Source organism: Sturnus vulgaris, chromosome 18 (assembly GCF_052056855.1).
Source record: "Sturnus vulgaris isolate bStuVul1 chromosome 18, bStuVul1.hap1, whole genome shotgun sequence".
NCBI classification, from domain to species: Eukaryota; Metazoa; Chordata; class Aves; order Passeriformes; family Sturnidae; genus Sturnus; species Sturnus vulgaris.
Genome location: NC_142260.1, coordinates 5,604,046 through 5,622,385, shown reverse-complemented (window position 1 = coordinate 5,622,385; position 18,340 = coordinate 5,604,046). Strand labels below are relative to the sequence as shown.

The window sequence follows — 18,340 nt, the reverse complement described above, 5'->3', positions numbered from 1 at the left end:
GAAACCAAGGTACCACTGCTTCTGGAAAGGGGAGTGAGAGTGAAAGCCATGGGTGGTGGGTCAGGCTTTGGAGACACAAGACGCACATGAGATTAAACATCAAGAAAGCATTTATTTAATGACTTGATAATAATTAACAGAAGAGAGAGACTTTGACATAGGAGAGGTTTTTTTCTTCCCGTCTCTCATTTCCTGCCCATTGGAAAGCAGAAACTTTCCATGATACAACATCTTGTCTAGGAAAAAACAACTCCAGCAGGGAGTCCCTCCCAAGGCAAGTGCAGAAGGATCATTATCCTCCAATGTACTTTTTCTCCTTCCAAGCCCCTTCCTTATCTCCAGGGTGACCCAGGCCATTCCCTATCTGAGCTTCCTTTCAAATGAGCAAAGATTTCAAAACAAGAAATTTCTTGGATGTCCATTCCCACTGCAGAAGGGTTGGAATGCAATGATCTCCAAGGTTCCTTCCAACCCAATCCATTCCATGATGATCCCTCCTTTCATCCAGAATCCACTCCAGGCAGGAGTTCCCCTGCTGCACACAGCACCAGCCTGACAGAGCTCAAGGAGCTTTTGGACAATGCTCGCAGGAACAGGGTGGGATTGTTGGGATGTCCTGTGCAGAGACAGGAGCCGAAATCCATAATCCTTGTAGGACCCTTCCAACTCTAGATATTTTATGGTTAGATTTCATGATGACTCCTTTTGGCCTGGAGAAAAGGTGACTCGGGGGTGACCTTATCACTCTCTACAACTTCCTGAAAGGTGGTTGCAGTCAGCTGGGGGTGGGTCTCTTTCACCAGGCAGCAACCGACAGAACCAGAGGACACAGTCACAATCTGCACCAGGGGAGGCATCTGTTGGATATTAGGAAGAAGTTTTTACAGAAAGAATAAAGAAGTATTGGAATGCTTTGACGGGGGAGCTGGTGGAGTCGCTATCCCTGGAGGTACTTAAAAAAAGACTGGATGTAGCTCTTGGTGCCATGGTTTAGTTAGGGCGTGGGTTGGACTAGATGATCGTGGAGGTCTCCTCCAACCTAGTTATACTACGATAGTCTGACTCTATTTCATGATGATTCCACCTGATGATGATTCCACAGTGTTGTCCCTATTCCCTGACTCTGGCACATCCTCAGAAGCCCTCTGGAAGGCAACACTAACAGAGAGGGTGAATTCCTTTGCACAGCTCCCAGCCTGGAAGTAAATCAGAGGGTGGGCACTGCTGTTGGCACAGGTGAGCAGGAGAGAAGAGCTGAGGGCAAAGACAGAGAAGTCAAACACCCTCAGCAAGAGCCAGTACCCAAAATGAGCGGTGAAGAAGGACAAGGAGATGACAGGCAGCAGGAGCAGGGCACAGAGCTGCCGTGGGGGCTGTTTCCATGAGCAGCACAGGAGCCTGGCCAGCAGGGTGAGACCAGAACAGGTCAGGGGGAGCACTGAGAAGAGGTAGCTCAGGGCCAAGGCCATGAGTGCCAAAGGGTGGAAATAGAAGGTGACAGTGAGCAGGAAGGAGAGGAGCCAGAGCAGGGCACACACGAGCACTGGGAAGCACTGGGAGCAGTGGCAGGGCCAGCAGGACACGGGGAGGACACACAGAGCTGTCACAGCACTGAAGGCTGTCAGAGAGTAGATACCCACAGGGAAAGCCAAGAGCATGGTGACGTTCAGCCCAGCTGTCACAGCCCTGTCACGGGCCCAGCTGGTGGCAGAAGCTCTCAGGGACAGAAAATACCCCCAGGGCGATGGGGATGGAGAGCAGGAAGGTGAAGTCAGCCATGGCCAGGGGAGGACACAGATGGTGATGGGGTTCCTGCGGCTGCGGAAGCCGAGGAGCCAGAGCACAGCCCCGTTCCCCACCATTCCACACAGGCACAGCAGCAGCAGCGTGACAGGGACTTTGCTCCAGTGCCTGTGGTCACACTGGCTCCAGTTGGAGTGGTTCTCCTCATTCCAGCTCCCCTTGGATGCCTTCCCACCGGGCTGGCTCCAGCAGGCAGGGCTGGTTCCCTCCGTGGCAGGGGACAATGTGCTCCTTGTGACACCTCTGCTGCTTCTCCTTCCCCTCACACAGCTGCAGGGGTGACAAACACACACACCATAGAAACCCTGCTGTCCCCCAAACGTGGCTTTTCCCATCTTTTGCCACCCGCAGCTTCCATGTGGAGCAGCACAGGGAGAGGCAAGGCACAGGACAGAGTCACTTCCTCTGTAGCAAAAAAAAAAAACAACAAAAAAAACCCAAAATAAGTACCTCTGAGGAAATGAAACTCTGACATAAACAAAGATGCAATTTCCGACTCAGAAACAGCAGGACGGAGCGCAGCGGGATCCAGCAAGAGGGGAATGGGGAGCTGCTGGTGATCTGGGAACTTTCTCCTTCATGTTTCTGACCTGGGAGGATCCACTTTAGGACACGGATCCCAAAGGATCAAGAGGCACCAGGAAGTGCTGCTGATCTGCACAGACCCCCTTTGCCTGCTGCTGCCCCACAGTGAACAGGTCAGTGCAATGTTTTCCTTCCTCCCTCCCTCACCTTCCTCTCCTCCAGCAGCTGCTGTGTTCCTGCCACCCTCTCCTGGTGACCGCAGTGCCCTCCCCAGGTCCCCCCTCCTCTGCCCTGTTCTTCCCATCTGCATCTTAACATTGAAATTGGCTGAAATAAACTTTCTAACACAATGGGAAGCAGTAGGAAGCAGGAGTTCTTTACCTGCACAGGACACACAGAAGGATCTCTTCCTGATCTGTGTTTTTGGTGAGACTTTACAACAGGTGTTTTATCCATCATAACCATACACAGACGTTAATAAGTTTTAATTTAACACATAAACATCATTTTCCTAGAATTTATCTTCATGTGTGAGTCTCGTACTTGAAGTTCTTTTATGATCCTGGAGGTTCATTCAGAGGATTCTCGGGTGGTCATATTCACTGAGTGCTGCAATATTAAAGGTGACCCTGAATTGTTAAAACTGATATGTTCACGGACAAAGACTCTCTAACTCATTTAAGTTACACAGTGGTATGTTTATCAAGACGCCAGTGGGCTGCACAGGGGTAATCCCCTAGAGACATGGCAGCCTCTTACAAGGTTCCTTGTCCTCTATTTATTTCCCCAAATCTGACATTCCATACGTATGCATAACGCCAGCACCTCCCATCCCTACTCTGTATTAAAATGAGGATAATAGACAATGACACGTGCACAATTCTTCTCTTGAATTGAGTTGGTGGTCTCGAATTAGGTCAGTGGTCTTGAAAGATGAAGTAAGAAAAGTCTTCATCAGGTCTCCGTGACTCTCTGGCACAGTCCAAGGTCCCCTGCTTTGTGATGGATTGGTATAAAGCACAGGTGTTAGCCACTGTTCTACTGGTTTGCATCTGTTCTTACAACGGTTCCCTTACTCCAACCTCTTCTAGAAACAAAACTGAAACAAGTTCATAATTGGAAACAATGCCTCTATTATCTCTAACTTAACCTTCTAATAATCATTAACCTATTGTTTGTTAATCTAACTTAGACCCTGATCAATATGGATTGCTTCTAACCTTTAGCTAAAATCTTAACTCTTTAAAATCATGATTAAACCTTGCCCTGAACTTTTCCTTTGGCCATGTACTCTTGCTGCTTGGTACAGAACTTCCCCCAGAACCCATGAAGGCTTCCTTATGTGTTTCTGCACTGGCTCCAGCCACATTTATCATCCTGTGAGCACAGGGGAGCTGGGCTTTCCTCCTCCATCCTGGCTGCCAGAAGCCTCTGGCCAGGAGGAGCAGAGACATTGCCGGGGTCCCAGGTGGAGCAGGGAGCAGTGGGGCTGTCAGGGGAAAACAAGCAGCCCTGGGTGGGTTCTGGGGTGTCAGAGCAGGCTGGAGGGGTCAGGAGAGGGTCAGAGGGGGCTGGAAGGGGTCTGGATGCTGGCAAACCCAGAGGAGAGCAGAGCCGGAGAGGCCACGCTCAGAGTGGGGGAGCGGCTGCAGTCTGGGAAAGCTGGATGGGATGGGATGGGATGGGATGGGATGGGATGGGATGGGATGGGATGGGATGGGATGGGATGGGAGAGAGGAGAGGAGAGGAGAGGAGAGGAGAGGAGAGGAGAGGAGAGGAGAGGAGAGGAGAGGAGAGGAGAGGAGAGGAGAGGAGAGGAGAGGAGAGGAGAGGAGAGGAGAGGAGAGGAGAGGAGAGGAGAGGAGAGGAGAGGAGAGGAGAGGAGAGGAGAGGAGAGGAGAGGAGAGGAGAGGAGAGGAGAGGAGAGGAGAGGAGAGGAGAGGAGAGGAGAGGAGAGGAGAGGAGAGGAGAGGAGAGGAGAGGAGAGGAGAGGAGAGGAGAGGAGAGGAGAGGAGAGGAGAGGAGAGGAGAGGAGAGGAGAGGAGAGGAGAGGAGAGGAGAGGAGAGGAGAGGAGAGGAGAGGGAGCAGATACTTTGTGTTTCCTTGGGCCCAGGGAAGGCTTTGGCAATGATCCCAATGTATTTCCCAGACTGGGAGTTACCTCAGAGAAGCAGCCAGCTGCCTCACCAGCACTGCCAGCATTCCAGAGCCACCAGCACCAGCAGAATCCCTCTGCTCCTGGACAGGCGAAGACCCCACAGGGAAGAGAAGCGAGGAATGGTAGAAACCTGTCAGGTGAGGGAAGGAAGCTGAAGAATGGAACACTCTACTGGGAAGGAATGTTTCTCATCAGGAAGAAATGAGGAGCCATTCACAAATATAAAATTACTTCCTTTGTAAGAAAAAAAATCAACATATATACTGAGGGAGTGGAGCTCTAAAGTTGTAAAACCACTTCTGACTGCCCTATGACCCCACTGAGCATTGGGAAACAACAGCAGGGCAGGGCACAGCGACAGCCAGCAGGATGGGAATGGGGAGCTCCTGGTGATCTGGGCACTTTCTCCTTCATGTTTCTGACCAGGGAGGATCCACTTTAGGACATGGATCCCAAAGGATCAAGAGGTACCAGGAAGTGCTGCTGATCTGCACAGACCCCCTTTGCCTGCTGCTGCCCCACAGTGAACAGGTCAGTGCAATGTTTTCCTTCCTCCCTCCCCCACCTTCCTCGCCTCCAGCAGCTGCTCTGTTCCTGCCACCCTCTGCTGGTGACTGCAGTGCCCTCCCCAGGTCCCCCCTGTGCCCTGTCCTTTGCTTCCCCATCCCCTGCTGAACAGCCCAACCCTCTCATTTCATCCCTCACCCCACCATTTCCACCACCCTCCTCCCCTGCACATCTCACTCCTCCCCACTCAATCCTTCCCACTGCAGGGAGCTGCTGAGGAGCTGCATGGTCCATCCCGGGATTCTCCAACCACTGACTGCCATCCACTCTGACCACAGCCAGGGACCACATCCCACTGCCTGCCCAGTGTCCATCCATGGAGGTGACCACCGTGTCCCCATCTCCTGCCTCACCCACTGAAGGGGACGATCTCTGTGAGATAGATGTCACCAACGTGGCCATACACAGTGTGACACTGCTCATCAGCCTCTGTGGGCTGGCTGGCAACGGGGCTGTCCTTTGCTTCCTCAGCCTTAAAACTCGTAACTCTGTCATCTTTGACCTGGCTTTCGCCGACTTCCTCTTCCTTCTCCTCACTGTCCCCTCCGCTCTCCTCTTCCTGGTGGAGGACGTGTCCTGCTCTATTATCCTGCCCCTGACATACGTGAGATTCCTTTTCCAGCTGTCAGTGGTCTCCTTCTACTGGGGGCTGTACAGGCTGGCGCGCAGCAGAAGCGTGATCAGTGTGTACGACCTCTGCGAACTCTGCTGCTGCTGCGACCTTCCCGAGCGCCTGTGGTGGGTGGTGCTCAGTGTCCAGTACTGGGCCTTCTTTGCTCTCTTCACTGTCATTCCCGTGCTGACATCCCTGTGCCCATCCCACGAGCAGCAGCACTGCCGGGCAGCTCTCATCTCCATCTACACCATCATCCTGGTCCTCTTTGCTGTACCCATGGCCATTTACAGCACGATCAACAACATCAAGGCCTGCTTTGGCTCCAAGAAGCAGCAACTCAAGAAGAGGGACAACATTATCTCCCTCGTTGTGCTCCTCACTATCCTCCTCGGCCTCTTCAATTTCCTGCAGCAGCTCGGTTATTCTCTTGTGTCCCCCCAGGTTTTTTTCCTGCTCACCTGCATCCACAGCACCATCAAACCCTTCATCTACTTCTTGGCAGGGAGGTGCTGGAGTCCCTGCTCCGTGGGGTCCCTCCGGCTCTCCCTCCAGAGGGTCTTTGATGAGAAGAAAGACAAAACTGCCCACAGAAGTGAGGCCAACGCAGACACAGTGGTCTGAGCCTGTTGATCCCTTCCACTGCTCTGCTGAAGGATCTCGGCACAGGTTTCCTTGAGTCACCTGATCCATAAACATCCCCAGCATCACCCTCCCTGGGCTGGTGAACTCCTGCAGGAGAAGGGAGCAGGGGCACTGCCAGGGCCAATGTGGGAGGGCTGCTTTGCCACAGAGCACATTGGAGCATGGCTTTCCTCCTCCCTGCCTGCCCACACGGCTCCAGGCAGTGCAGCTGGGCTCAGTGCTGTTCCCCAGCTCTATTCCCCATGGAATGACCCTCACTGCCTGGGCCCCAGGGAATGAACTCCATCTCCTTTGGCTTCTCAGATGAGTTTCATGGTGTTTTGAGGGATCTCCTGCCTGCAAAGAATTTCACATGTTAAGGCCTGGGTTCACACCCAGCATGGGGTCACAATGATTTCCCAAATCCCTGTGGGGCTGGTGCCTCTCGATGGCAGGACAGGTGTTGGGATCTCATGGAACCTCCTTCCCCTTCTGTCCAGCAGAGCCAGCCCTGCATTCCCAGCTGATGGGAAGAGACACCAGGTAGGGCTGCAGAGCTGGGCAGGGACAGCAACATTCCCTTGTACCTTCAGTGGGAATTTGTCACATTCTTTAATTCCCGAATTGAATCCTTCTGAGTAAAGTGCAAGGTCATAGGTGACCTCCACTGAACCCTGGGGCTTGTGACCAAAAAGAGCTGTCAACATGGAAATTCACATCACCAGATGCTTGGACCATTTAATTGCACTGAAATTAGTGTGCTAAGCTGCTGTTCTGCAGAATGGGGTTATCTTCTGGTTCCCCAGCATCAAAGTCCAAGGAAGCCCTTGACCACCTCCATCCTGAACCTGGCCACCCTCGGGAGGAGCTGAACAGCAACTGCACTGCACAGCATCTTCAGCCAAAATCCATCTTGTACTGATCTTTGTCATTTTGTTATTACCTCTACATTAAATTTGCATTTATGTCTTTTGCTTGACTCCAGAATGTAACCTGAACCCTAAATATGTTGAATAAACAACATCCAGGCTTTCCTACTCTGGACACACACATTTAGAGACCTAGGGAATTACAGCTTGGAAATTATTTTTCAGGCCTGAATTTCTCCTGACTCTCAGGTCCATACCCAGGCTGATAAGCTGACTAAAGCTTCAGTTAGGGAGGAAGTCTCCCAAGGTGATAATATGGTGAAAAACAGAGTGGAATTCATAATAAAGATTAACACCTGGTGTTTTTCCCGTGGGACACATCCTGACGTATGGTCCCATGGATGTTTTTCCCAATTGTCCAATGAGCTACTGTCCTGTCTTAGCTGCACATAACATGCTTTAAATATGGGCTGTCCATTCAATAAAGTTGGCCTTTTTTCCCTAAAGAGGTCCATGTGTGTTGCTGTCCTTTCTCTCTTTCTATCTTTTTTTTAGCACAGTAACCACATCCTACAAAGCCTGTCTCATGTGGACAATGTCCAAAAATGGCTCAATTCTCATTTCCCACAATATTTATAGGTTTTAATGCCCTATGGACCTCTCTAAACTGAAAAAAAAAAAAAAGGCATGACCAGGTTTCACCCCAGTGTGGGGGCACTGATTAAGTTGAAAGAGTCTGACCTAATGTCCTATGGTGGCTTTATGATGCTTGTATCCCCAGTCATCTGTTCTCTTTTTACTGCATATTATTTCCTCTCACACCCTGGAGAACTTCACCAGGATGGACTCACATCACTTCACACACACCAGCAGCTGCTTTAGGACACGGATCCCAAAGGATCAAGAGGTACCAGGAAGTGCTGCTGATCTGCACAGACCCCCTTTGCCTGCTGCTGCCCCACAGTGAACAGGTCAGTGCAATGTTTTCCTTCCTCCCTCCTCCACCTTCCTCTCCTCCAGCAGCTGCTCTGTTCCTGCCTCCCCTGGTGACCTCAGTGCCCTCCTGAGATCCTCCCTCCACTCCCTGGTGCATCCCCTCTGCATTTCATGTTGAATATCCCCAATTCTCCTACTTCCCTATCCCACCCCATAATTTTCATCACCCTCCTCCCCTGCACATCTCACTCCTCCCCACTCAATCCTTCCCACTGCAGGGAGCTGCTGAGGAGCTGCATGGTCCATCCCGGGATTCTCCAAGCACCGACTCCCATCCACTCTGACCACAGCCAGGGACCACATCCCACTGCCTGCCCAGTGTCCATCCATGGAGGTGACCACCGTGTTCCCATCTCCTGCCTCACCCACTGAAGGGGACGATCTCTGTGAGATAGATGTCCCCAACGTGGCCATACACAGTGTGACACTGCTCATCTGCCTCTGTGGGCTGGCTGGCAACGGGGCTGTCATCTGGGTCCTTGGGTTCCACCTGAAGAGGGAAACCATGAAACCCATCACTGCCTACATCCTTGACCTGGCCATCATCAACTTCCTCTTCCTCATCTTCATGCTCCCCTCCACTCTGCTCTTCCTGCTGGAGGATGTGTCCTGCTCTCTCTTTATCCTCCCAGGGTACATAAGGTTCCTTTTCCTCCTCTTCGTGATGTTCTACAGTGTAGGGCTGTACCGGCTGACGGCCATCAGCATTGAGAGGTGCAGGGCCATCCTCTGCCCACATGATTGCTTCTTCCACCTTCCCCAGGACCTGTCATGGGTGGTGGTGAGTGCCGTGCTCTGGGCCCTTTCCATCACTGTCATCGCTGCCCTTTCCGCCGTGACTTCCCTGTGCCAGTCTCAGGAACACAAGCACTGCCAGCGGGCTCTCATCTCCCTGTACATCCTCAACTCGTATTTGCTCCATCCGTGGTCATTTCCAGCACAATCCTCTTCATTCATTTCAAGGGTAGGCCCCAGCAGCACCAAGTCAAGAAGCTTGACATTATTGTCTTCATTGTTATGCTCTTTGCTCTCCCCGTCAGTGTCTGGAATTTCCTGCAGCAGCTCGGCTACATCACTGTGTCCCCCCACGTTGTTCTCCTGTTTGCCTGCTTGCACAGCAGCATCAACCCCTTCATCTACTTCTCAGTAACAAAGTGCTGGAGGCTCCGCTCCATGGAATCCCTCAGGGACTGCCTCCAGAGGATCTTTGAGGACCCAGAAGAAAACACTGCCTGAAGGAATGATGCCAACATGGACGCAGTGATCTGAGCCTCTTGAACCCTTCAACTGCACCGATGTAGGACCATGGGGCAGTGGATGAGGGGTTCCCTGAGTCACGGGATTAATAAATATCCACAGGATCACTCCCCCACATTTATTCCTGCAGGAGAAGAGAGCAGGGGCAGTGCCAAGGGCCATGTGCAAGGGATGCTGTGCAGGGAGCACATTGGAGCGTGGCTTTTCTGCTCCCTCACGGGTCCTAGAGCACTGTTACCGTAAATGGAGCCTTCCTAAAATAGCTGTGAACGCAGAACTCCCCGTGGCACCTGCTGCCTGTATCTCACTGCAGTCTGATATCAATAAACAGCATCGTGAACCCCGAGCTTCCTTGGCCCCTCTGCAGGGATCCTCCGGCTCCTGCTGCCAGCCGGGAATGTGGCCGGAGGGAGGGGACACTGCCATGGCTTGTGCTCCCTGGAGCAACCACGATCCCGAGTGCCCAGAGCTGGGCTGGCACCGGCACAGCCGGCACGGACAGGATGGCCCAGGGGCTCAGCATTCCCCCCTGGCTGCTCCCAGAGTGTCACACCAGACGTGTCCCTGCTCCCAAAGGCCTTTCATTTTTAGTTTTGGGAGCCAGGTGCAAAGGACTCTCTGCCTTCAGGAATTCTTACTCTCCACTGCCTTCAGCTGCTCCCTCGGCGGGCTCGGGTGGTGCAGCAGCAAGGAGAGGAGGAGGCCGTGGTCCTCAGCACGGCCACTCCCTTCCAGGAGACAGGTGACATCCGTGTTTGTCACCACGGGCTCTGCGGGGCATCAGCCACCTCCCTGTGCCTTCCCTGGGGTCACCAGCCCCACCACATCCCACACCTTTAATCCATCCTCATCACACCCCACACCTTTTCTCTACCCCCACCACATCCCACACATTACCACGAGTCCCACCACATCCCACACCTTCCCCCCAGCTCCATCATGTCCCACACCAAGCTCCCATCGCACTCCCCTTGCAGCCCACCCACCTCCCGTCCTTCCCATCCCTCCCAGCCCCGTGCCTGAGGCTCCAGTCCCTCCCCATGGGCTGCTCACCCCAGGCTGCCCTGTCAGGCCTTCAGGGAGTGTTTGTTTCTCTTGGAGACGCCCTCCCGAGCTTCATCCCTGGTGTCCAGCCCCATCTTCCTCTGGAGACACACAAGAGGCAGCAGAGGGATGGGTCCACTGGCGTTTCTTGGGGTGGAGAAGAAGCATGGAATGGCCAGGAGGAGTGGAAACCCTGCTGGGGTCCCGTGTGGAGCAGGAGAGGAGTGGGGCTGTCTGCAGGGGAAGGCAGCCTGGGGGAATTTCTAGAGGAGGTCAGAGGGGGGCAGGATGCCTTAGGATTTTAACTCATACTTTTCAAGTCCTGTATTGCATTAGTGCATAGCTCTAAACTGTATCTAGAGTGTTGGTTGACTGTCTTGACATTGTGGTCAGAAAAAACAATTCCTCTAGGCTTGGAATTCAAGGACACTCTACTGCCTCCGGCCCCAAAATGTATAAACAAAAGTGATTTGGGGGATGGGTGGGAAAACTGGGGGTGTATGACTTCATTACCTGAAACTGTAATTGGAGGATTAAGCCATGATATGTAAATGGGCCAAACTTATATCTGTCTGAAAAACTCAGGACTATTGTCCATTTTGGCTGTAGGCCCTCACACAGGCTTTGGCTGCCCAAGGTGTACTTTTTGAAGGCCTTTAATAAATACCTGATTTTATTCTCTGAACCTTGTCCAGCCTCTCTTCTAGGTACCCATTCCAAGGCACCAGGCAGACAGTGGCTGGAGGGAGCTGGAGAGGTCTGGGTGTCCCCAATCCCAAATGTCCCCACTGGATGGCTGCAGAGCCCAACAGGCCACACTTGAGCCAGGGAACAGCCTCGGACTGGGAAACCAGCGGGATGGGATGGGATGGGATGGGAACTGGGGTAGAGATGGGGATGAGGAGTGATGCCAAAATAAGAGCAAAGTTCCTAACACCAAGTAATGGTGTTTACCAAGTGAAGTATTAGGCAGCAGGACACACAGCAGGATCTCTCCTAATTTCTGTGTGTGCCTCATGAGACTTTACAACATCATTTTTTTCCATTATAATCTAGGGATAAACTTACATAGACATTAAAAATTTTTCTTACCTAGTACATAAACACCATTTTCCTCGAACAAATTTCCATGCATTCACTACATTACTGGGAGTCCTTTCATGGTCCTGGAGGTTCATTGAGAGGGGTCCGGGGTTTTATTCACTGAGTGCTGTGATATTACAGGTGACCTTGCCTAGAACTTTTCTTTTGGCCATGTGCTCTTGCTTCTTGTTACAGAACTCACCCCAGAAATATTGTATGCCTCCTTATCACTTTCCCCACTGGCTCATGTCACATTTATCATCCTGGGTCCACATCTTTACAACCTTTTATATTTTTGCCCAGTTAGTCTTTCAGCAACTTAAAAGGGGAGATGAAAATGTTTATTCTCTCTTATTTATCAATCCCCTGCCAACCAGTCCAACACTCCCACCTCCATTTCCCACTCCACAATTGCTACCACCCTCCTTCCCCTACACATCTCATTTCCCTCCACTGAATCCTTCCCACTGCAGGGAGCTGCTGAGGAGCCTCATGCTCCTACCCTGGATTCTCCAGCCACTGACTCCCCATCCACTCTGACCACAGCCAGGGGCTACATACACTGCCTGCCCAGAGTCCAACCACGGGCAGATATGGAATCTCACATCCCCTCACCAGACCAATCCTTGCAAGTGCAAACACTTCATGATCCATGAGCTAAAGGGGCTTCTGGAGAGTTGGAGAGGAACTTTGCACAAGGGCATGGAGTGACAGGACAAGGGGGAATGGCTTCCCACTGAGAGAGGGTGAGTTCAGATTGGATATTAGGAAGAAATCCTTCCCTGTGAGGGTGCTGAGGACCTGTCACAGGTTGCCCACAGAGGCTGCCCCATCTCTGCAAGTGACAAGGTTGGATGGGGTTTGGAGCAGCCTGGCATAGTGGAAGGTGTCCCTGCTGGCAAAGGCACAGTATGGGATCAGGGAAAAACAAGCACAAGAGTTCCCAGGACTGAGGAGGAGCAGGAGCTCTGGTGAAGGGCTGGAAGGGGGCTCACAGCACTCTGGTCTCTAACAGCTTTCATTGCATCATCAAGGGGATTGGCATTAATTAGGGTGGGCTCTAAGTGCTGATAACCTGGCTGCAAGCAGCTGATTGCTGTCCTTGCCTTGGGCTGTGTGAGCCTGCATTGCAATGATAGAAACGGGAGTCCATGGGCCAGGGGTGCTCCCATGAGCCCAGGGGAGGTTTTGGCAATGATTCTGGAGCTCTTCCCAGAATGGGAGTTGTTTCTGACAAGCACTCAGATGCTCCAACAGTTCTGCCAGCACCAGCAGCATCCCTCTGCTGCTGTAAACCCTTAGGGAAGAGAAACGAGGTATGATAGAAACCAGTCAGGAGAGGGAAGGCAGTTGGAGAATGGGACATTCTGCAGGGAAGGAGTATTTGTCATTAGGAGGAAATTAGGTGCCATTTGCAAAATATTTCATTTTGAGCTTTTGACAAAAGTTTCTTCCTCTGTAGCAAAAAAAAATCCAAAAAAACGAAACCAAGATGAAAACCTCTGAGGAAGTGAAACTCTGACGTAGCCAAAGATGCAATTTCCAGCTCCCCTGTGACTCCACTGAGTTTAAGGGAGCAACAGCAGAACAGGGCACAGCGACAGCCAGCAGGACTTCTGGGAGCTGCTGGTGATCTGGGAACTTTCTCCTTCATGTTTCTGACCTGGGAGGATCCACTTTAGGACACGGATCCCAAAGGATCAAGAGGTACCAGGAAGTGCTGCTGATCAGCACAGACCCCCTTTGCCTGCTGCTGCCCCACAGTGAACAGGTCAGTGCAATGTTTTCCTTCTTCCCTCCCCACCTTCCTCTCCTCCAGCAGCTGCTCTGTTCCTGCCACCCTCTCCTGGTGACCGCAGTGCCCTCCCCAGGTCCCCCCTCCTCTGCCCTGTTCTTCCCATCTGCATCTTGACATTGAAATCGGCTGAAATAAACTTTCTAACACAATGGGAAGCAGTAGGAAGCAGGAGTTCTTTACCTGCACAGGACACACAGAAGGATCTCTCCATGATCTGTGTGTGGTGAAACTTTACAGCAGGGGTCTTATCCATAATAACCACACATAGACGTTATAAAGTTTTTATCTAACCCATAAACATAATTTTCTTGAATTTATTTTCATGTGTCAGCCTCCTGCTGGAAGTACTTTTATGATCCTGGGCGTTAATTCAGAGGGGTCTCTGGTGGTCGTATTCACTGACTGCTGCAATATTAAAGGTGACCTTGCCTTGAACTTTTCCTTTGCCCATGTGCCCTTGCTTCTTGTTACAGAACTCGCCCCAAAACCACTGCAGGCCTCTTAATCTGTTTCTCCACTGGTTCCAGCCACTTTTGCCATCCTGTGTTCTCCTGCAGAGCACAGGGGAGCTGGGCTTTCCTCCTCCCTCCGGGGTCCTAGAACTCCATAGCCAGGAGGAGCAGAGACAATGCCGGGATCCCAGGTGGATCAGGGCAGGATCGGGGCAGGATCGAGGCTGTTGGGGGGAAAAAGGGAGCCCCAGGTACTGTCTGGGGTGTTGGAGGTGGTTTCAGAGGGCTCAGGAAATGGTCAGAAGGGGGCTGGAGGGGGTCTGGATGCTGGCAATCCCAAATCTCCTCACTGGAGGACAGCAGAGCCTGACGGATCACGCTTGGAGTGGGGTAGAGGCTGCCACCTGGGAAACCTGTGGGATGTGATAGGATGGCGTGAGGATGGACAGCGGGGTGGGGATGGGGATAGGACAGCGAGCAGCTCAGTTGTGCTTCCTTGGGCCCAGGGCAGGTTTTGGCAATGATCCTGGAGCTCTTCCCAGAATGCGAAACGCTTCTGACAAGCAGCGAGCTCCCTCCCCAGCACTGCCAGAATTCCAATGCCACCAGCACCGGCATCATCCCTCTGCTGCTGGAGGGACAATGTCCCCTCAGGGAAGAGATATGAGGAATGCGAGAAACCTGTCAGGAGAAGGAAAGCAGCAGCGACATTCTGCTGGGAAGGAATGCTTCTCATCATGAGGAAATGAGGAGCCATTTGCAAAATATTTCATTTGGAAATTTTGAGAAAAATCACTTCTTCTTTAGCAAAAAAACCCAAAAAACCAACAAAAACCAAGATAAATATCTTCAAGGAAGTTGAAATGAAACTGGGACGTAGCCAAAGATGCAATTTCCAGCTCCCTCGTGACTCCACTGAGTTTAAGGGAGCAACAGCAGAACAGGGCACAGCGACAGCCAGCAGGATGGGAATGGGGAGCTCCTGGTGATCTGGGCACTTTCTCCTTCATGTTACTGACCTGGGAGGATCCACTTTAGGACATGGATCCCAAAGGAACAAGAGGCACCTGGAAGAACCCCTGATCAGCACAGACCCCCTTTGCCTGCTGCTGCCCCACAGTGAACAGGTCAGTGCAATGTTTTCCTTCCTCCCTTCCTCCTCCACCTTCCTCTCCTCCAGCAGCTGCTCTGTTCCTGCCACCCTCTCCTGGTGACCGCAGTGCCCTCCCCAGGTCTCCTCTCCTCTGCCCTGTGCTTTCCTTCCCCATCCCCTGCTGAACAGAAGCCTCTCATTTCATCCCTCACCCCACCATTTCCAGCTCCCTCCTCCCCTGCACATCTCACTCCTTCCCACTGCAGGGAGCTGCTGAGGAGCTGTGTGATCCATCCCTGGATTCTCCAAGCACTGACTCCCATCCACTCTGACCACAGCCAGGGACCACATCCCACTGCCTGCCCAGTGTCCATCCATGGAGGTGACCACCGTGTTCCCATCTCCTGCCTCACCCACTGAAGGGGACGATCTCTGTGAGATAGATGTCACCAACGTGGCCATACACAGTGTGACACTGCTCTTCTGCCTCTGTGGGCTGGCTGGCAACGGGGCTGTCCTTTGCTTCCTCAGCCTTAAAACTCGTAACTCAGGCATCTTTGACCTGGCTTTCGCCGACTTCCTCTTCCTTCTCCTCACTGTCCCCTCTGCTCTCCTCTTCCTGGTGGAGGACGTGTCCTGCTCTCTTATCGTGCCCCTGACATACGTGAGCTTCCTTTTCCAGCTGTCAGTGGTCTCCTTCTACTGGGCTTTGTACAGGCTGACACTTAGCAGTGATGAGGTCAGTGTGTACAACCTCTGCGACCTCTACTGCTGCGACCTTCCCGAGCGCCTGTTGTGGGTGGTGGACAGTGTCCAGTACTGGGCCTTCTTTGCTCTCTTCACTCTCATTCCCGTGCTGACATTTCTGTGCCCATCCCACGAGCAGGGGCACTGCCGGGCAGCTCTCATCTCCATCTACACCATCATCCTGCTCCTCTTTCTTGCCCCAATGATCATTTTGCACACAATCAACATCATCAAGGCCTGCTTTGGCTCCAAGAAGCAGCAACCCAAGAGGAGGGACAACATTATCTCCCTCGTTGTGCTCCTCACTATCCTCCTCGGCCTCTTCAATTTCCTGCGGCAACTCGGTTATTCTCTTATGTCCTCCCAGGTTTTTTTCCTGCTCACCTGCATCCACAGCACCATCAAACCCTTCATCTACTTCTTGGCAGGGAAGTGCTGGAGTCCCTGCTCCGTGGGGTCCTTCCAGCTCTCCCTCCAGAGGGTCTTTGATGAGAAGGAAGACAAAACTGCCCACAGAAATGATGTCCCCAAGGACACAGTGGTCTGAGCCTGTTGATCCCTTCCACTGTTCTGCTGAAGGATCTCGGCACAGGTTTCCTTGAGTCACCTGATCCATAAACATCCCCAGCATCACCCTCCCTGGGCTGGTGAACTCCTGCAGGAGAAGGGAGCAGGGGCACTGCCAGGGCCAATATGGGAGGGATGCTTTGCCATAGAGCACATTGGAGCATGGCTTTCCTCCTCCCTGCCTGCCCACACGGCTCCAGGCAGTGCAGCTGGGCTCAGTGCTGTTCCCCAGCTCTGTTCCCCATGGAATGACCCTCACTGCCTGGGCCCCAGGGAATGAACTCCATCTCCTTTGGCTTCTCAGATGAGTTTCATGGTGTTTTGAGGGATCTCCTGCCTGCAAAGAATTTCACATGTTAAGGCCTGGGTTCACACCCAGCATGGGGTCACAGTGACTTCCCAAATTCCTGCGGTGCTTGTGCCTTTGGATGGCAGGATAGGTGTTGGGATCTCATGGAACCTCCTTCCCCTTCTGTCCAGCAGAGCCAGCCCTGCATTCCCAGCTGATGGGAAGAGACACCAGGTAGGGCTGCAGAGCTGGGCAGGGACAGCAACATTCCCTTGTACTTTCAGTGGGAATTTGTCACATTCTTTAATTCCCGAATTGAATCCTTCTGAGTAAAGTGCAAGGTCATAGGTGACCTCCACTGAACCCTGGGGCTTGTGACCAAAAAGAGCTGTCAACATGGAAATTCGCATCACCAGGTGCTTGGACCATTTAATTGCACTGAAATTAATGGGCTAAGCTGCTGTTCAGCAGAATGGGGCCATCCTCTGGTTCCCCAGCATCAAAGTCCAAGGAAGCCCTTGATCACCTCCATCCTGAACCTGGCCACCCTCGGGAGGAGCTGAACAGCAACTGCACTGCACAGCATCTTCAGCCAAAATCCATCTTGTACTGATCTTTGTCATTTTGTTATTACCTCTACATTAAATTTGCATTTATGTCTTTTGTTTGACTCCAGAATGTAACCTGAACCCTAAATATGTTGAATAAACAACATCCAGGCTTTCCTACTCTGGACACACACATTTAGAGACCTAGGGAATTACAGCTTGGAAATTATTTTTCAGGCCTGAATTTCTCCTGACTCTCAGGTCCATACCCAGGCTGATAAGCTGACTAAAGCTTCAGTTAGGGAGGAAGTCTCCCAAGGTGATAATATGGTGAAAAACAGAGTGGAATTCATAATAAAGATTAACACCTGGTGTTTTTCCCGTGGGACACATCCTGACGTATGGTCCCATGGATGTTTTTCCCAATTGTCCAATGAGCTACTGTCCTGTCTTAGCTGCACATAACATGCTTTAAATATGGGCTGTCCATTCAATAAAGTTGGCCTTTTTTCCCTAAAGAGGTCCATGTGTGTTGCTGTCCTTTCTCTCTTTCTATCTTTTTATTAGCACAGTAACCACATCCTACAAAGCCTGTCTCAGGTGGACAATGTCCAAAAATGGCTCAATTCTCATTTCCCACAATATTTATAGGTTTTAATGCCCTATGGACCTCTCTAAACTGAAAAAAAAAAAAGGCATGACCAGGTTTGTCTCGGTTTGAAAGACAGGTATGGTCTAAGGAAAGGCAGGAGCCCCTTTTTCTGCGATGCAGAGTGCAATCCCCCTCCCTTTTAATTATTTTAGGTCCAATTCAGACACCTTCAGGCAGGAGATATGGGGATGAGAATAACAGTTCTTTACTGGTATTTAACAAAGCAGAAAAAACAACAACAGCTATAAAAATTGGCAACAGAAACAGTCTAGCTCCGCTCCAGTCCCTTCTGGCCGCAGGCCGTCTCCCTGTGCTGTTACCGGTGCTGTGTGGGCAGGGCAGGTCCCGCGCAGTTGAAGAGGGCTGGGTGATGGCGGCCGCGGCCCAGGGGAGAGAGAGGATGGGGAAAGTTACTCCCCCCTCACGGTGTCGGTCGTGGTGCTCAGCAGAGTGTCCGGAGGTAGTAGGGTGAGCTGGGAGAGCCGCGGAGCGATGTCCAAAGGCAGGGAGCGTGGATCTCAGCGCTGGGATGACAGGGGAAGATGCCAGAGCAGAGCCCAGGTGGTCTTCCCACTCCAGGAGCCAAGCGAGAGATCGTCCCCCGCTCCAGACCCCCCTATCCCACCTTTCCTTTTCCGGTTCCCCCCCCCTCCC

At 52.1% G+C, this 18,340-nt stretch overlaps 5 protein-coding genes across 7 annotated transcripts in view; 4 read left to right on the top strand and 1 right to left on the bottom strand.

Annotated features, from left to right (window-relative positions):
* Nucleotides 1-1,020: 1,020 nt before the first annotated feature.
* LOC148221730 (mas-related G protein-coupled receptor member A6-like) lies at nucleotides 1,021-13,687 on the bottom strand. Its single transcript, XM_088175554.1, is given in 4 exon segments — nucleotides 1,021-1,694; nucleotides 1,696-1,787; nucleotides 1,790-2,208; nucleotides 13,519-13,687. Coding segments are annotated over 3 exon segments (1,071 nt in total). The 5' UTR covers nucleotides 2,139-2,208; nucleotides 13,519-13,687; the 3' UTR covers nucleotides 1,021-1,064.
* On the top strand, nucleotides 4,485-7,666 carry LOC106864560 (mas-related G protein-coupled receptor member A8-like). Of its 3 annotated transcripts, none has more exons than XM_088175568.1 (3): nucleotides 4,485-4,624; nucleotides 4,930-5,018; nucleotides 5,261-7,666. In XM_088175568.1, the coding sequence occupies exon 3, from the start codon at nucleotides 5,371-5,373 to the stop codon at nucleotides 6,289-6,291; it is 921 nt and encodes a 306-aa protein (XP_088031694.1). In that variant the 5' UTR covers nucleotides 4,485-4,624; nucleotides 4,930-5,018; nucleotides 5,261-5,370; the 3' UTR covers nucleotides 6,292-7,666. The 3 variants fall into 3 exon arrangements, with proteins under 3 accessions (XP_088031694.1, XP_088031697.1, XP_088031695.1); XM_088175571.1 differs by having other exon boundaries at nucleotides 4,486-4,624; nucleotides 4,914-5,018; XM_088175569.1 differs by having other exon boundaries at nucleotides 4,488-4,624; nucleotides 4,918-7,666.
* LOC148221731 (proto-oncogene Mas-like) lies at nucleotides 4,485-11,142 on the top strand. Its single transcript, XM_088175580.1, is given in 4 exon segments — nucleotides 4,485-4,624; nucleotides 8,043-8,131; nucleotides 8,375-9,061; nucleotides 9,064-11,142. Coding segments are annotated over 2 exon segments (906 nt in total). The 5' UTR covers nucleotides 4,485-4,624; nucleotides 8,043-8,131; nucleotides 8,375-8,484; the 3' UTR covers nucleotides 9,393-11,142.
* The window catches only part of LOC148221726 (mas-related G protein-coupled receptor member A8-like), a 30,174-nt gene continuing 16,336 nt past the window's right edge, over nucleotides 4,503-18,340 (top strand). The window contains exon 1 of the mRNA XM_088175573.1: nucleotides 4,503-4,624. The gene's annotated coding sequence lies outside the window, so the exon portion shown is untranslated. The remainder of the gene's footprint in view (nucleotides 4,625-18,340) is intronic.
* On the top strand, nucleotides 11,871-17,552 carry LOC148221729 (mas-related G protein-coupled receptor member A8-like). Its single transcript, XM_088175578.1, has 2 exons — nucleotides 11,871-13,311; nucleotides 15,150-17,552. Exon 2 carries the CDS (start codon nucleotides 15,260-15,262, stop codon nucleotides 16,175-16,177), a length of 918 nt encoding a protein of 305 aa, XP_088031704.1. The 5' UTR covers nucleotides 11,871-13,311; nucleotides 15,150-15,259; the 3' UTR covers nucleotides 16,178-17,552.

Coding starts and splice junctions, on each gene's coding strand:
- LOC106864560 (XM_088175568.1), top strand. CDS start 5,371: ATGGAGGTGACCACCGTGTCCCCATCTCCTGCCTCACCCACTGAAGGG.
- LOC148221729 (XM_088175578.1), top strand. CDS start 15,260: ATGGAGGTGACCACCGTGTTCCCATCTCCTGCCTCACCCACTGAAGGG.